The sequence below is a fragment of the Larus michahellis genome, chromosome 1, assembly GCF_964199755.1.
Source record: "Larus michahellis chromosome 1, bLarMic1.1, whole genome shotgun sequence".
NCBI classification, from domain to species: Eukaryota; Metazoa; Chordata; class Aves; order Charadriiformes; family Laridae; genus Larus; species Larus michahellis.
In genome coordinates this window covers 6,782,334-6,799,786 of record NC_133896.1, presented here as the reverse complement: position 1 = coordinate 6,799,786, position 17,453 = coordinate 6,782,334, and the positions used below count along the sequence as shown (strand labels likewise).

The 17,453-nt window shown below is 43.8% G+C and overlaps 1 protein-coding gene across 31 annotated transcripts in view; it reads right to left on the bottom strand.

Moving 5' to 3' along the window:
• CELF2 (CUGBP Elav-like family member 2) overlaps window positions 1–17,453 on the bottom strand; it is a 559,698-nt gene that overhangs the window by 232,768 nt on the left and 309,477 nt on the right. For 3 of the 31 annotated variants that reach the window (XM_074573252.1, XM_074573251.1, XM_074573248.1), the window contains exon 1: window positions 10,473–10,854. The exons of 25 other annotated variants lie outside the window; for them this stretch is intronic. In XM_074573252.1, coding sequence (XP_074429353.1) covers window positions 10,473–10,546 — 74 coding nt within the window. In that variant the 5' untranslated portion in view covers window positions 10,547–10,854. Of the gene's footprint in view, window positions 1–10,472; window positions 11,033–17,453 lie in introns of those variants that run through there. 3 more of the 31 variants (XM_074573257.1, XM_074573272.1, XM_074573269.1) reach the window with 3 other exon arrangements.

The window sequence follows — 17,453 nt, the reverse complement described above, 5'->3', positions numbered from 1 at the left end:
TTTACAGCATATTATAGGATTGGATAAAAGGGCCTTGTTTGCTGGTTCTTGGCAATGTGATTATTTGCTGTTAAATATTTACAGATTATTTTTTTTTTTTTGCCCAAAGAGTTTTCGGGAAGGAGAGGGAAGTTGATTTATTTCCTTCTAAGTTTCCATGAAGCCTTCCAGGTTCGCATTTAGAAATTATCAGCAGCAATTTTGCATTTTCTAGGATTTGAGGCTTTGCTGGGCTTAGAAATAAAATCTTCATTCCTGTTAACACAAACGATGCTCCACTTTTTAAATATAACATTAATTTTAAATGATTATTGTCTCTGCTATGTAATCCTGAATTTGCATCTTTTATGAAAGTCTGACTAAATATATACCTTTCTCCCCCCATTTTCTTCTGCACGTCTCCCTTCCACATTATTCATCTTACCCAGGACCCTGGCATCTCTCAACTCCAAATTCACTCTATATTTGTGGCTTCAAACAAGAGGAAAACCCGAGACCCGGCTGGCTGAAGTCAGCGGCAGTCCTCTCCATTTCCTTTCCCACTTGAGTAGAAACCAAGAGCCTGGGGAAGCTCCGAGACCTTCAAATCCTCCAAAGGCCAGCGAAGTAAAGAAGTCTAAGTATCCCCTGATGTGGAGGTGAGGGCAGGGGGAGCAAAGAGGCACAGAAACAGCCAAAAAGTCTCCAGCTCCTGCAGAGCTTCCAGGTAGCAATATGGGCATCTTAGCAAGCCGAAAATTGTTCCTTTCTGAATCCCGGCGTGTATCTCTTGCTAGGAGTAGCCTGCTGTTCCTCAACAAACACACTCAGGCAACAACGATGCTGCTGCAGGACCTTTTCCCAAATCCGATAAACTGTGCATGCAGGGGGAAGAAGAAATGACCTAAAGGAGTCTGGAATAATACTTTGAAAACACAGGGATCAGCCAGTGCTGTTGAAAGCTGCCTGGGCCAAACTAAGCCTTGTAAACAATATTTGTCTGGAGAACAGATCTGACTCCTTTATGAATTGCTCCATGGTTGTTTCAAAGGAAAGGTTGCCATAGGACGTTGAAGAGTTGCTTCTGTTTTACTTTACAATGACAGCTAGGAACTCTACATCAACATCTATAGGGCTGCATTGTAATGGCCATTGCAGAAAAAGAAAGCTTAAAAATACACAGAATCTGCCCCAAAGTCATTATGCTCTACAGTATATAATACAGCACACACAGCTTCATCCCATTCCAGTGAAATACCCCAGGAACAGCACAGACGTTGCACTTGGTAAGAAGGTATTAAAACTCTGAAGGTTTCCTATTCTACACAGTCTTGTCTTGAAGACAAATAAATGTGGTCTAGCACGTGAGATGCTAGGCTACGCTTCAGCAATAATGAAATCAGGCAAACACAATTGTTTTAAAAATCTGTAATATACTGTTGGGCTTTCTTTGACTATATCTGAGTGCTGTTATGATGCTGCTGCGTTTACTATTTTCTCCACAGACAGCAAGCTAACTTAAAAGGAAAAGTTGTAGTCTGTCTTCTGCAGCCAAACGAGAAAGATGAATGTTGGTGAAAGCTGAGAGCCCTCAGGCATTGAGATGAATCCTCTTTTCTGGCAAAGGGGAAAAGGTTCGTCAAGAACAAGAGAAACCCCCTGCCCCAACCTAAGATGTGTGAAGATCCCTCAAAAGAATACACGCCAAATTAAAATCAACTTATCTTCCACTCCATCATCAAGACAGCAACCCACTTGGCTAGCCAGGTAAAATAGTATCTGAAAAGTTAGTTGCTTCATGTTTCCACATTGAAGTTCACTCTGAAGTGAGAGACTGAAAAAAAGACTACAAAAAACATTTATACAATTGCAATTCATGGTTCAGAGCTAGACAGCCTGGCATGGGATGCAAAGTCCAGCATTATGCATTCCTCATTCAAGCCAAGCTCCTGTATACCCATTGGAAGTTTGGCTTGAACATGGATTGCAGGCTATAGTCAGTAATAAAATATCAGATAATAGTTCTTTACGTGTCCAGAGACGTTCTCTTTTTCTAAGAATCGCTTCACTTGTCATCTAATTTCCACATCCTGCAAAATTAAATGCTAATTTTATTTCTTCCTCTTCCCCCTGGTTCCCTCCCACTCAATACTGATCTCCAGAAGGAGCTGGCAACTCCGAACCTGGCAGAGAAAGCCAGCGCTCACCTTGCAATCCTACAATCTCAGTGCTTCAAGGAAGGAGTTGCATTACATGGGTCAGATTAGGACAAGGGTAACGATGTCTGCAATTTTTTCCCTGGAGAGATCATTGCAACCAGTGGCCATCCCTTAATTGGGCATTTATGGTTGTGCAGTAAAATCTCTGAGGCATCCCCCAGTCAGGATATTTTCAAGAATTCATTTTAAAGACTAAACAATCCAGAAGAACTAGGAATTTTCAAAATAAAATTCATATTTAGAGTAATAGCCCCTGTAATTTACTGAACTTTTTTTTTTCTCTCTCTCTTATTTTTGGTTTTTTTAGACAGCAGGGAATAAAAGTAGTTTGGATAAGGGAACTAAAGTACGAAAAAAAGGTTTCTAAGCAATAAGATCTTGGAAGAAGAAATTAAACTGAATTTAGAAAAAAAACCTGAAAGTTCATTTACTGGCTAATGAAATGATCAACTTGTCCATACGTTTATACAGAAACATTGCAGATAAAATGATTTTTTCCCCTGAAAGACATGACAAAGGGATCAAGTTTACTGAAACGCGTGGTGAAATCAAGCAAAATCGCAGCCATCTACCTTGTGATTTCTACAGCGTTTTGTACAAAAACTAGGTAGAGAATAGAGTTTCTTTAAGAGATAGCCACTGGGCACGGAGTGCGTTTGACAATGTATCAGACTCCTAATGCTTGTTCTACGATGAATCTGTAGTAAAATATTAAAAAACCCAAGCATTTATTGATAAAGGGCATAGCCAGATGTCTCTCTCACTAGCAATGAACTGCAGGCGAAGGCTGACAGATCCAAGCAATTGAGTGAGCCCCCCAAAAAAAAAAAAAAAAAAAAAAAATTAAAAAGAAGGGAATAGATCACTTGATTTTGCAGATTTTCAAACACAGTTATCCTCTGCCAGAAGTTAATAACTTTCAATCACCTGGGTCTGTTTCAGGCAAATGAAGTGCACTTATCTCACACCAGGCCAGGCACCACCGCTGCCACCGCACCTGGTGCCACTGAGGTCTGGGGTCGATGTGACACAACAAGTGGTGGGTCAAGCAAGCTGTGGATTTTTTTATTTTTTTTCATCTCTGAGCAAGTTAGTGATGTGAAACCATGGAGAAGCAAGAAATGGGAAGAGCGCGTGTATATTGAAGAAAACGACAGCGTCATGCCTTTTGATTAAGAGGATGAAGGATCCTCATTATTTTTCAGGGTTATGAAACAGCAGATAGCTCTTGTCAGCTGTGACTTGCAATCAGACTGGGACTTCTTCAAAGGATACAGGATGTAGGAACAGAGCACAAGAAAAAGCACAGTATAGTCTGGGACAGAAAGGGTCGTAGTTGGTTCAAAAGGAACTGCCTGTGCTCCCATCGTGGAGATATCCAGCTACACAGACTAGCTAAAGGGTGTGTGTACCTGGACATCTCTCTTTTAGCCTCACAGCAGCTCCACTGTTGTCCAGGGGCCAGTGTATTTGAGTGGAAAGAAACTGAAAAAGTTATAAATTAGCATTGCAATGAATTACCACCGCTGCTGGGAGACAGTCAGTGTTAGGCCTTTTTGTCAGGACTGTATTTGCTTTATGATGCTAACCTGCACAGAAAAAGGGAAAAAAAAAAAAGAATAATAATAAAAAAAAAAAATCAGTGGATCGCTTAGATCCCTAATGTCATTTTCATGAAAGTTCAGTGGCTGCATCTCTGAAATAACCACGGTCATAAACTTTAAAACCCCAGAGTAAGATCCACAGAACAATTTAAGAAATTAACAAGGACATAAAAATCATAAAACAAAATACTCAGGTTGCTGCTCTGTTTTCCTGGCAAACCTGAAGTGGCTCAACTCATATTGGCTGGCAGGGAAAGAAAGGACAAGAATTCCCTATATATTCCTTCGCAGAGGATGAGTGCATCCCAGGTGGCAGTGGGGAGCGGGGTGAGCTGGGCACAGCTGGACACGGGCACATCCCTTCCAGTGTCACCTGGGCACAGCTGGACACAGGCACATCACTTCCAGTGTCACTGGGGCACCGCCAGACACAGGGACATCCCTTGCAGAGACACCTGGGCACAACTGGACATGGGCACATCCCTTCCAGAGACACGTGGGCACAGCTGGACACGGGCACATCCCTTCCAGGGTCACCTGGGCACAGCTGGACACGGGCGCATCCCTTCCAGCATAACCCAAGGCAGTGGGGCCAGTGCATTTACAGGCACGGTGTAAGTCTCTCCCCGGTCCTAAGCCATCACTCTTTCCCTCATGTGTGACAACATGCTGCCCCTGATAGTAAGCGATGGGTAAGGTCACAAAATATCACTCAAGAGGCGACACGGAGTACTTCCCACCCACGTTTCCTCGGGAGCCTTCCTTTTGAACTTGGCTGCAAGTATTGCCACCCTTTGATAGGCAAGGGAAAAGCTGTCCCAGGGCAGAGACCAGATGCAAGATACTCACTCTTCTTCAGCTGAGTTGCCAGTAAGAGGCAAGAGAACATAGCTGTTCTCTTCAGTATAAACTGGTTTTTATATTTGTGTAAACCCACAGGAAAAAAATAAAAACAAAAAAAAAATAAATCACCAAACAGGCACTATTGGTACAGTAGGCAACTCCTTTGTGTATTGGCTCATTTAGGCATTCATTTAAATACAGTAATTAAGATTTAACACAAAACAGAAGCTGCTTTCAGATGTCATTTTGAAGGCCAGATGATCTCCTCTTTATTAATATTATAATTTTAAACTATTGTCAGCTGATTTTTCAAGGATCAAGCTGTGAGCAAAGAGAATACTCTGCTGAAGTGTGTCCTATTTACGTAACACAAGTCTCAATGAAAATGAGAGATTGATTATAAATCTGTGGTACAGAGAGGATGGATAAACTGCACAACTAAATCTCAAGGTGCTTTGTCTGGACAATAGGAGAGAATTTATAGCTTCAGCATCTGCCATTCACCTTTTCTATTTAACACCATATGGAAGAACACAACAGCGTTTAAGGCAACATATTTCTGAAAACCTTTACGAGAAAGCCAGCAGCTTACTGCAAATGCAAAATGAAATCCTGGAGGGAACACAAGCGCTTCTCTTCCTTTCCATAGGCATGCGGAACGCGGGAATGCGGGGGAAAGCAATTAAAGTATGATGATTCTAAAGGGGAATAATTATTTCACAATTACTCAAGAACATTACATTTATTGCTCTAATTAGTTTTTATTTTCTGAATAGGCATTCTTTTTCTCGCATTTTTCTTGTACCTATGAAGGTTTTTCCTGTTCTCCCACTTCTTCGCAAAGGAAAGCTCGGCCTCGCTCTCTACGTGTGTTCTCTATTTTGTGACTTTAGCCCCTGGTTAACCTTGCCCTGCCACTAGTTTGTTTTAATCAAAAGAAAACATGTCAGGAGACGCGATATATACGCAGTTATATGAACACCCTGTAGGAAATACAGTTTGTAGAAATAAAAACAAAACAAAAAAAAAAATCACCTCTCCACTTTAAAAGGGAAGAGGTTTATGTATGATTAAACTATAAGACAATACCTTTTCTCTAGACAGTCATGTCTTGCCAAAGTGCATTCTTTGCATTCCAGGAGCTTTTAAAAACTAAAAGATTTCGTACACCTTTCCCCTATATCGGTTGGGTCAAATATTTTTTCATATTAACTTATGAATTAATTATGAAATTTGAATAGTCCAAATGCTCATAAGATATCAAACATCCTAAAATGCCAATGAAATATTTAGAGTTATCAAAGTTTTTAAAGCAATCATAACTGATGATTAATTTGAATGATGAATACATGTGGGGGAGGCTTAAAAACTTATGAGATCATATCATAGGAAGTGAGAGATATATTTAAATATTAATGAGCTGAGAGTTATCATAGGTTACGTACTGAACGGGGCTCTAGGAAGCTACTAGAAAAGATGATGGGGAGAAGGACACCAGGAAATCGTAACTACTTAATCAACATCCGAAGATTTGTTTTCCTTTCTGGAGCTCTGTCAACAGTCAAGAATATTCTTCTTCTTTTGCTTTGCTTTCCCTCAAGGAATCTGTCATGCAAGTAACAAGTCATAACACTTAAAATAAAGCTATTACTAAATCAAAGTTAGAATAAAATGCCAGTATAAGGACAAGCCTGTGGACTTAAAAAAAAAAAGAAAAAAAAAAACCAAACAAAAAAACCAAAAAAAACCACACGACAGCTGATACCCAACTATCCATTTTCAGTTAGCAATTCATGGTTTGATGTTCTACATATATTTAAAAAAAAAAAAAAGTTGAAAAATTATTTTTGACAGTATGTTGAGTTTTCCCTGCAGTGAGGTAGTGAGGTTAAAAAAAAAAAAAAAGTTATTTTATTACCTCCAGTTTATGCTGGAAAAAGTCCTGTTTTGCAGATTTAGTGCAGAAAGGGAAGTTTTGGTTTCGTAAAGTGCAAGAATGCCTGGGAGTGATGACAACCCTTATTTATTAAATAATAAATATAAACAAACAGAAAGTATTGAAAATTGATCTTCGTTGCCTTTTTAATCAGCGTATTGCACATATATCCGATTTTGACTCCTCTTGGATAAGAGGAGGCAGGAATTCAAAGACTAAATACTTCTATGCGTAATTACCATGGAACCCGTACAGTTGCACGTGCACTGCTTTAAGCATCACATATTCAATTGACATTATACCCAGCTACCAAAAATTAAAGTTAAATTTGAGTTTGTCTCGGTAGTAACACACACGATTACTCATTTACATTAAAGGTAATCCCAGGCAGTGGAACGTGTAGCATGGAACGGAAAAATCTTTGGTGGTATTGCAGAAATCAACGTGGGGGGTAACTACGACGAGTATTTAATCCTTAAAGCAACCACTTTACAACCATCCAGTTGGCGTGTACATGCAAGGCAGTGAAATTACTAAGCAAATTACATTGAACTCACATTTTATAACCACACTTAGTAACCATTAACCCTCTCCTACCCTGCCCAAATACACACACAGTTTCCACTTCCATCTTCTCTTCCAAATTGCTTCTTCCACACAATTAGCACACACAGGCTACGCAGAACATCGGTCAAACAGTTTCTGATGTTTTAACCAGAGCACTAACCAAGCGGTCTCCTTGCAAGCACTGACGATGGCTAGTGCATCCAACTTGCCATTGGCCCTGAGGAACAAAAGTTCATATAACTTTAAGCTTCATATCCTAAAGGGTCTATTTTCCAACGCCATGTCTTTAATGAATTTTTGCTACTAAAATTGCCGTTTTGTACTAACCAGGTACACCCATGCCATGCATACAGTTTAATTATACTAAACAATCATGCTCAAAGTAGCTGATGTTCTATTTTACTTATATTTAGCTAAATAACAACAGGAGCAAAATTTGGAAAGATGCAACATTTAAGAGCAATTAACAGTCTCACAGAGGTAAGAGCGCTTTAATTTTGACAATTATCAAGCTGGCAGTTAACTTTCACGATAGGTATGCACCGAAAGTTATTCCTTGAAAATTCTCCTTCTCGGTTCCTTGTTGAAAGAATGGATAATAGTGAAAAGAATGCCATTTACGAAGAACTTTTAAATGTGTAAACAACGGAAGTATAAGTGATACTGTACGGTGCTGATTTCCTAAAATATCCGACACGCCACTGGCGTAAATAAATAAATAAATAAATAAATCTAGCTCTGTAAATTTTCACTGTGAAAGATTTTCACACACATCTTGCTAATTGCCTCAGTCTAAAATAGGAAAATTCCTTTCTGCTAAGGACTGAACAGAGCTATACTCGACGGCCAGACCAGATGGCGAGGTTAAAAGTTTTGTGCAGCGCCGTCAGTGGGAGCGTGCCCCGCCACGCACCGTGCCACCCCGCCGAACGCCGCTGGTGTCGCGCTGCACCGCGGGGCTGGGCCAGCCAAAGGGGAAGGTGCATTCCTGCCCATGACCCCCTACGCGTAATCAAACTGCATTCTCGGCGGCGCTGATTAGTCCAGAGAGTTGGGGACTTGCAAATAAATGTATGCCACCACTTGGATACGAAGACGAAACGAAGATATTTTTAAATAGCGAATTACAGAGTTTTAGAAAGGCAGTGTAGCAAAGCTTCCACAGACAGCACTTAGTTTCAAGATTTTTATTTTTTTTTTTTAGGAGAAGCTCCCTCAGTTAATAGCAATTTAGCCTCGATATTAATTTGTATGCATGACACATGATCCCTGGAAATCATGCATCTCCACAATTACTTAGATCAGCAGCAAAGGAAAGCTTGGTTAATACAAGGAAGCACATCACAACACTACCACAGGAGGTAAACTTCTTTTTCTTCAAGAAATTACAAAGTCTACCCCTCCCCCCCCAAATATATGAGGGCCAGCACCAAACCCTACAAGGACATGCGTATTTAACAATTCTATTATTAACCTTCTGTATTTAGAGATCCACTTAGAAGCTGCCATATCTCTAGAGTAATTTTGGTTTCTTCGGACACACATTAAGATCTGCGTCCGATGAACACTGCCTGTGTTTCAAGCTCTGTTAAGATACATCGCGGATGCTTCCCAGAGAAGAGGAGTACAAAGACAGCAATGCAGAAGGAAGAGTTTGACCTGGTCCTCCCCCCTCGAGGGGCAACTTGGAGATAAAGTTATATAAGGCTAAGTGACAACAGGGCATCGTCAGCTGCAGTTAACAGTGCCTTTGAGCTTGGAGATGTTTGTTAGCGGTATCTTTCCTGACTGCCTGGAAGGACAGCAGGTAGAAAGTCTAATCAAAGCTGAGACGAGGAAAACAAGGGAAAGCTCGTCTGTGGCGAGTCCCTACAGAGGGCTGCAAAGCAAGCGATACCAGTGTTCAGCAGCAACTTTGTACCCTGATAGCCAAACCTGTGCCATTTTCATGCCAAAGGCGAGAAATAGAGCACCCCTTCCAAAACTGACCGGTGGCAATCAAAACAGGGATCTTACAACGGGAAAAACAAAACACAGCAGAGAACTTGTTTGAATTTAAGATCACGAAACAGAGACAACGGGCAGCATTTACGCAAACACTCTGCTGTCCTTCAAGGACTGTAAAAACAGCGTTAAGTCACCGGCACCAAGTGGCTTCTCCCCCTGCCTCTTTCCCCTCTCCCACACGCTCATTAAATCTCAGCTGCCTGAACAACTGCCCCAGCACCGAGCATCTCCGGGCGGAACATCGCCGGTGACAGGGAGAGCGCTCCGCCTTGGGAGAAAGTTTGCTTGCCGGTAAAGAAGGTAATAAAAAGTCTGAATAGTCTTAGATGGGGGCACAGTACGCGACCCGATTTGTGCAAATCGCAGGTGACAGCCTCTGCCGCACACACGGGTTTATTTACACTTGTAACTTAAGCGCTGCCTCAACCGGAATAGCTCCAGCACAGAGTCAATGCCAAAGCCTCTCGCTTCATTCTAATGTAACTCAAACCACATTTATCATCCTGATGAAAGAAGGAAAAAACCCAGCAAAATAAAAGACATTTTGGATACTGTAAAAACGCAGCACGGTCCTCAGCCTTTCTGATCTTTCAGCAAGTGACTACTGCCTCGTTTCTCGCTTTTATTTTTTTTCATATAAGGCTTAGGTTACCTGAAAATCCCTGTCAATTGGCAATGCCCAAGAGGATGATAATAGAAACTTTCAGATCGAGATTAATGGAGCAGAGATGGGCTAGGGGAATACTTCTCTTTCTGAAATTCCAGCATTCAGCGCCTTCCGATAAATCTTATCCCCAGTTCAACCGCACGTAAAACAACCCCCCTCAACCTAATTAACACTCTCTGTACCAGGCAGCTGTCGGGAACAGGATAAAAAAAAATTATATATATATATATATATATATGAAAAAAAAAAAAAATCCCTGCTTTCTGCCTGGTTTTACTCCCAGCGGATGCCCAGCGTTTCGCTTGAGAACTGAGGAAGGTTTTGCAAAGGGATTTTTGTTCTGCCGGGGAAGGGCAGCATGTAGACACCCCCCCCCCCCCGCCTCCCCTCACCTCGCCGCCCCTCGCCCGCCCTCACCGACCCACCGGAACGCCGCACACCCGGGAGGAGAAGGGTGGGGGGACACCCAACCTGGAGACCACCAAGTGACTTGAGAAGGGGGTGGGGGGAAAAAAATAGAGGGGGGGACCCCCTTCTCCTGCCGCGAAGGGGCGGCCGAAGCCCCGCGCCCGGCGGCGGGGGGTAGCGGGGAGGGCGGGAGGGAAGGAGGGCGGGGGGGGTTACTCGGCGGCAGCCCCGCCACCACTCACATTCTGTCAGAGACCAGCAAGCGGCCGTCGACCATCATCTCCGGAAGGAAATCCAGCTTGAACGAAGAAGTCATGCTGGGCTCCGGGGGCGCCGCGGCCGGTCTGGCTCCCGGGAGGATGCGGCGGGGCTCGGCGGATCCCACAACTGCGCCGGGCGGCGGAGAGGCAGGCACAGGTGCGGAGGCCTCCCCGCGGCAGCCGCCAGCCCCGGCAGTTGTCACATTTCTCTTCCCCCCCCTCCTCCTCCTCCTCCCCCTCCTCCCCTCCTTCTCTTGGTGTGGGTTATTTTTTTTTTTTAATTTTTTTTTATTTAATTTTTTTTTTTTTTTTTTTTTATTTTCCGCCAATCCCCTCCGAAATCGACTGCTGAGGCAACCGTCGGTGGAGCGCCAGGTGCTGAGCGGGGAGGCGGAGCCATCTCCCCGCTGCGGCTCCCCGTTAACCCCTCCGGCCCCGGCGAGAGGCCTATAGCATCGCCGCGGTGGGTGGGGGACACGCACACCCCCCTCCCCGGGCTCCCCCCACCGACAAACTTTGAGGGTGGCGGCGTGGGAGGGAGGTAAGAGCCGGCCGAGACCCCCTCAGCATCTCCCCGCCGCCCCACGCTCCCGGCTCGGGTGGGCGCCGATGAGGGGAAGGTGGGGGGTGATGGGGGGGAGCCTTTCCCCCCGGCGGAGCGAAGAGCCGGGCAGCGGCGGGCAGCCCTCTGCTTCGGTTTCTGACAGAGACCCAGTTCTTCCCAGTGCGGGAGGAAGGCGCAAGTGGCCTCCGGCGAACTGGGAGCGCTGGGAATGTTCAGGCGGGTCGCTCAGGGGAGGGTCCCTCCACTGGGGTTCCTGCCCTTCGGGCCTCGGCACCCTTGGAACGCTCCAAGGGATGTTCCCGGCTCGCCGGGGATTTAGTTGTGACTCTGTCCTCACCGCTTCGTAAATTGGGATTTAAGTCAGTAAACGACGGTAAATCCTCCCTCCCGCCTGTAACCGGCCCAAAGCCCCTTCCCGACCCCGCGCACAACCAGCCACACCACCAAAATTCCACATAAAATTCCACACATACAAATAGCTGGAGCCACCTCCCCCACACACACGCGCTACCGCCCCCTGAAAATCTGTATAATTTTTCCTTTGCATCTCCAAAACCTACTTGCTTCAATACGAAGCAGCTCCAGGCAAAAGAATATTAACATATTTACGAAGATTACTGGGTGATCTGAGCAGTCTAGACAGAGAAGACGTCTCTCTGCGTTGTGTGTGCTTCTCCCTCGGAATCTCTCTCCAGGTTTTATAATTTGATTTGTTCTGGATAAACAACACTTGCAAAAAGTAACAAATGTGAATTTAAAAGAACTACATTTGAACTTTTCAGAGAGTATTCTAAAATAAAATTAAATTGACCGATAAATAAATATGCTGTCGCTCAGGCGAAGTTTTATTGAAATTTTGACCAGTGTCTATTTGATAGTAAGAATACAGACCAGGTGAATTTTCAGAGTCCAGTTTATGGCACTAAGACACTTTTCCATTTTAAACAGTTAAAAAGGAAGAAAAACCCCTCAGGCTGCTAAAATTTTTGCCTACTTTGCAAGTCTAAAGAAAGGAAAGGTTCACTTGGCCCTCAGCGTAATCCCCGTAGGACAGCTGCAATCCTGAACAGATATCTATAGCGTTATTAATCTGCTCTGTTCTATATGTTCGCATACTGTCCTCATCACCATGGCACCTAAACGTCCACAGAGAAATGCACAAAGCAAAGCTATGGCTCCTCTTTACTAAATTAATGGCAATTCCTCTACGCCACCCATCCATCGCGCGGCGTAAGCCTATATGGCGGATAAAAAAAAAATAAGTGCAAAGTCGCAATAAAAGGAGAAACCAAGCACAACTCTCTCCAGCTGGACGCAGCCACCTGGGTTTTGATCTGAGGCCTCCATGGTGGTTAATCCAGCCCAGAGCAGAGTTGGATTAACTTTCAATTTCAAAATCTTGCCACTGCAGAAGGGGCAGGTTTTAGCTGAGAAGAAATACAGGCAGCTCAGCGAGGATGAAGATATTCTTTTAAGTACGAAGGCTCCACCCCCACTTCACCCTGTGCGGCTGGATCCGTACCTCTTCATCATCATTTTTTTTTTTTTTTGCTACATGCTTAATCTAAGGGACTTCAGTCTCCCCAGCCTGATGCTTTTAAGGACCACAGTCCCACTGCTGCTGCCTGAAAAGCAAATCCACGCTTTGCACAGGATGCCATGGTGGAAGGAGGAGAGGATCACAAATAATTTGGCTTAAAATCTGCATATGGAACAGCGAGATCTTTATAAATTTGCCCCATTTCACAAGGTGTAAGTGCTTAAAAATGCTTCATTAAAACGTATGTTCTTTTGAAATATTTATTTTCCTTTTAATTACATGTGAATTAGCTGGAAGAAGCTGTAGGGAAGCCCTCTTACTGACTTAAGCCTTCTCAGCAGTTTGTTAAATTCTAGCCTCAAATCCCTTGAGGGAATAGTGGATTCAAAGCAGCTTTTAATCATACTATAAGGAGGGTGAAGTAGTATGTAAGTAGGTCATAGAGAAAGCATTACAAGTGCATAGGTTATTGCTTTATTTAACAACTACAGTGTAACACACTTTTCAAAGCACATTTGCTTTTGCCATTTAAAAGTTAGAGGCAGGAACAGGGTCAAATGCAAAAAAAAAAAAAAAAAACAAAAAACCCTCTCTATAAAAGATGCTGAGATATGACTCAAGGAGAGCTTATGGGGAGAAACCGCATTCAAATAATTTGGTTCTCAAACGTAAATTACGTAGTGACTACGTACGAATTAACTCTCGAACGCAGAGGGTAAAGTGGTGAAAAACAAAAACGCAAAAAACCCCACCCTGAATGTTTCACACTGTTACAGGCTCCCCTCTGTTGTTTGTCACGTTAATGCCAGTTCCTTGACCGGCACATGTGCGCAAAATAGCAACTTTTATTAAAAACGAAGGAAAAATGGAAGCTTTGGTCCGTTACTGTAGTACAGAGGGAAATGGGGAGGGGGAATGGCAAATGAAGCTGCATTAATTTTCACAGCATAAATCAGACAATGGATGTAAACACTGGCTTAGAGGAGCTGCGTTATTGCTGCGCTATCGCTGCCTGCCGATATGAAGCTTTTTCAGCTGGTGGAGCATATGGCAGTTTTGAGGAAGGAACCTGGAATTTGGAATCAGCAATTCTCAGGCTTTAATCCTACTCCGGCTACAAATGTCGCCTCCTCTCCATCCTCCCCTCGTTTCAGAGGCCCAGACCCTGCTTGCCGCCGCAGTCGCATCATTTACTCTTTGCGCCTCGGTTTCTCCGGATGTCGAAGTGGGGCAGATGAAGCAATTCCCCTTCACGTTTGCAGATCAGGCGCCATTCAAGCAGCTTTTTGGACACAGAGCGACGTGCAATTTCTCCAAACAACTCAACCTTTGAAAACCGAACACCTCCTCAGAGCAAAAAAAAAAAATACAACACCCCAAAACCTGCAAAAAAGTTCAGCTGCAGAAAGAGCAGGGTTGAGCGTATGAGCTCACTCTGACATCACTGCCTGTGGCTTTCGTCCAGCAAGTGACAAAGACAGCAGACACCCCCTTTCCCGTCCAGATCCCGCAGCCAAATCCAGTGTGGAGCTCACATCACGACCCCTCTCCGGACCCCCTCCTCACCCTTTCTTTAATTGCCATTCCTTTAATCAACTTGCCCCCCCCCAGTATTGGGCCAAGGAAATGCTACTGTTGGAAGCACTTCAAGGGAAAGTTTCCGAATGACTTCACTCTCTCCCAAGCCTGCAAGGCAGCATGAAGAGAGTTCAAATCCTCTGCTTTATTCCCCCCTAAGCCAATGAACATGCTCGGGATTCAGCTTATCTCTGGCATCAAAGCAAGTTTCTATCAGAGGCGGCAGAAGCAGAGCTGGGCGACGGCGGTGTAAATTTGGAGCGGGCTCAAATGACTTCAGTGGAATCACTCAGGATCTTCCACTAATGCGAGGGGGAAAAGGAATCTGGTCCAGACAGCGTTACTGAATGCAAATGAGGTGTTCGCTATCTTTCACAAAGAAATAACCTTCCAGGCAACCCATGAGCCTGAAAGTAGTAGCTGGGCTAACAGCAGAAAATACAGCATTTTGGTTCGTGCGTCGGGACGTGAGCCTACCTGTGTACAAGGGAGGGAGGAAGCCTATCAGCTTAACTCTTATTAGCGGACTTCTAGAGGGACAAGAAAAGGGGAAGAAAAAAAAGGAGAAAAAAAGAAAAGCAAAGCACACAAGCACAAGTGACACAAAGCATTTGGGCAGAGCTGAAGAATGGTGTAAGCACCGTAAGCAATTAAAAGCAAAAAGTAATGCATCTCTTGGAGTGGCAAAAAGGAGTGGACCTGATTTTGCACCATTTTGCGAAGGTTTTGATTATTTTTAACAAATCCATCTTTGCCAGTTAGTTCTAATATCAGAATAAAGTTTTGCATTACGAAGCCTTAACCTTTCAGTAAGGATGTTTTTATGTACGAAACCAAAGACACAACAGTCTTCCCTTCATCTTATTTTGAGAAATAAAATGATTTGCATAGAACCAAAACCCTTTTAAAAAGAAAACTGAATTATTGGTTAAAACTGATCAATGAATTTCAAGTATTGAAATCTGAGCTGCTTGTGAAGCTTCCCCCCCCCCCCAATTCCGTAGGCTATTGGAGCTAATCAGTAATTTTCAGAAATAAACGTCATTTAAAATTAGCCCTGTGAAAAGGTACCTCAAATTAAGCATTTCTAGAGCTTTCACTTGAAGCACATTGATATTATGTAAACTTGGTTGCTATAGTAAAACTTCCCACTCACTTCTTTTTTTTCCTTTTTTTTCCTCTTCCTATTTTATACCACTGACGAGGTGATTTCATCCCACTGTGGGTATTAGGCCTTTGTTCCATTTTGCGGGTAATAACTCAATCGTTCCGAAAACAATTAGGCAAGATTTTATGGCGCAAGGCAGACGCTACATGTGACGGAGGGTTTTCAGGAAAGGCCTTTAATTTGGAGGAACACCCGACTTTGTTAATAGCATGCAAATACTCGGGATCGTCGATCACGACCCTCAGGTCCAATCCTGCGTAGCGCTAGTGCTGAGCAGGACCCGGCCAGTACCATTTGCTCCAGCTGGGCTATCCACGGCGCTCGGCACTGTATTTAGCAAATACTAAAAGAGTAACAAGTAAATATTTGCAAGACCAAGTCTTACAGTCCTGTTATTTATTTACAGCCCTATCGAAGAGCATCGCTATTGATCTGTAGGTGTTGCCTTTGTGGAGTGCCTTGTCCATATAGACACAAGACCAAGGCTTTTGTCAACCCAGTCCTATCTCAACTTGACAACAGGCATTGACTGTTTTTCCTCTTTTTTTTTTCTTTTTTCTTTCTTTTAACCTTTTTTTTTTTTTTTTTTTATGAACTACCTTATCTTCTCACCCGCTGACTGATTCCATCAGCAACCACTACCCAACCAGGAGGGAAACTGGGGCACTGCATGCACTGGGCAGACCTGATTTCCTACTAGACAGCACGCGCATTATTTATGGTCAAAAAAAGCACCTTTCCAAACAACCCTGGAAGAGGGAACTTAATACTGGTGGATTTGGCTGTTGTATTATCTTCACATGAAAAAGTGCAATCTTGTATTACTTAGGATAGGAGGAATCGCACATAGAATCATAGGGTTGGAAGGGACCTCTGGAGACCATCTAGCCCAACCCCCTGCCAGAGCAGGGTCACCCAGAGCAGGTGGCACAGGAACGTGTCCAGGTGGGGTTTGAATGTCTCCAGCGACGGAGACTACACCACCTCTCTGGGCAGCCTGTGCCAGTGCTCTGCCACCCTCAGGGTAAAGAAGTTCCTCCTCGTGTTTAGGTGGAACTTCCTATGCTCAAGTTTGTGCCCGTCACCTCTTGTCCTGTCGCTGGGCACCACTGAAAAGAGCCTGGCCCCATCCTCCTGACACCCACCCTTTAAGTATTTATAAGTGCTGATAAGGACCTCCCCCCAGCCATCTTTTTTCCAGACTGAAGAGACCCAAATCCCTCAGCCTTTCTTCATAAGAGAGGTGTTCCAGTCCCCTAATCATATAACCCCCTCTGGATTTTATGCCTTCACGGGGCAGGGGTAAAAGCCCACCGTAACCAGAAAAAGCTCTTCCCCCCATCTAAGCCCACAAGAACAACTGCTAGGAGGCATGAAAACCTCAGTCATTTTATATAAGTTTGAGGTTTCTGAAGAGGGAGGCTTGTTTTTGGGAGAGATGCAGGATCAGGGAAGGGGATGGTGAGGATGGGCTGAACACAGAGGCAATTCTGGAGGGCAGCTCCAACTCCAAAAGCAACGGGCAAAGGCAAATGTGAAGTTCTAATGTGGCATCAGCAAGGCAAGAGGATGAATAAGGGACATGAAAAGAGACAGGAAGCCAAAAGTAGATTTATTTTCAAAAACAGATTGTAAAGAAATTTCTGAACGAACCTACTGCACTTCTGACTAACTGCAGGATCTTTGTAAAGTTAACCACCCTCTTCCCTTCTCATTCACTTCTGCCACATGGTTTTCTTTCCTTTTCACTGGAGATGACTGGATCTCACCTTACACTTCAGGTAAAAGGCAATTTAAGGTAGGAAACCTTTAAGGTAGGAAATCTTAAGGTAGGAAATTTCACAGGTCTTTTTTTTTTTTTCATTTGTTCGTGAAGTGCCTAGCATACATCTCGGTCCTCAAAAATAGCAAACTATCACCTTGATAACATGTAAAGCAACTGTCTTTGTTTGACATCATTATTTCCCGCAGACACAATCCATTAAACCTCAGATACGAAGGATGGAAAGAAAAGGCTCCTGCAGTAACTCTAAGGCATTTAGACACGCAGAAAACTGTGCCGTATCTGGTTTGGGGGTGGGGTTTTTTTCCTCCCTACATAGAGAGTATAAG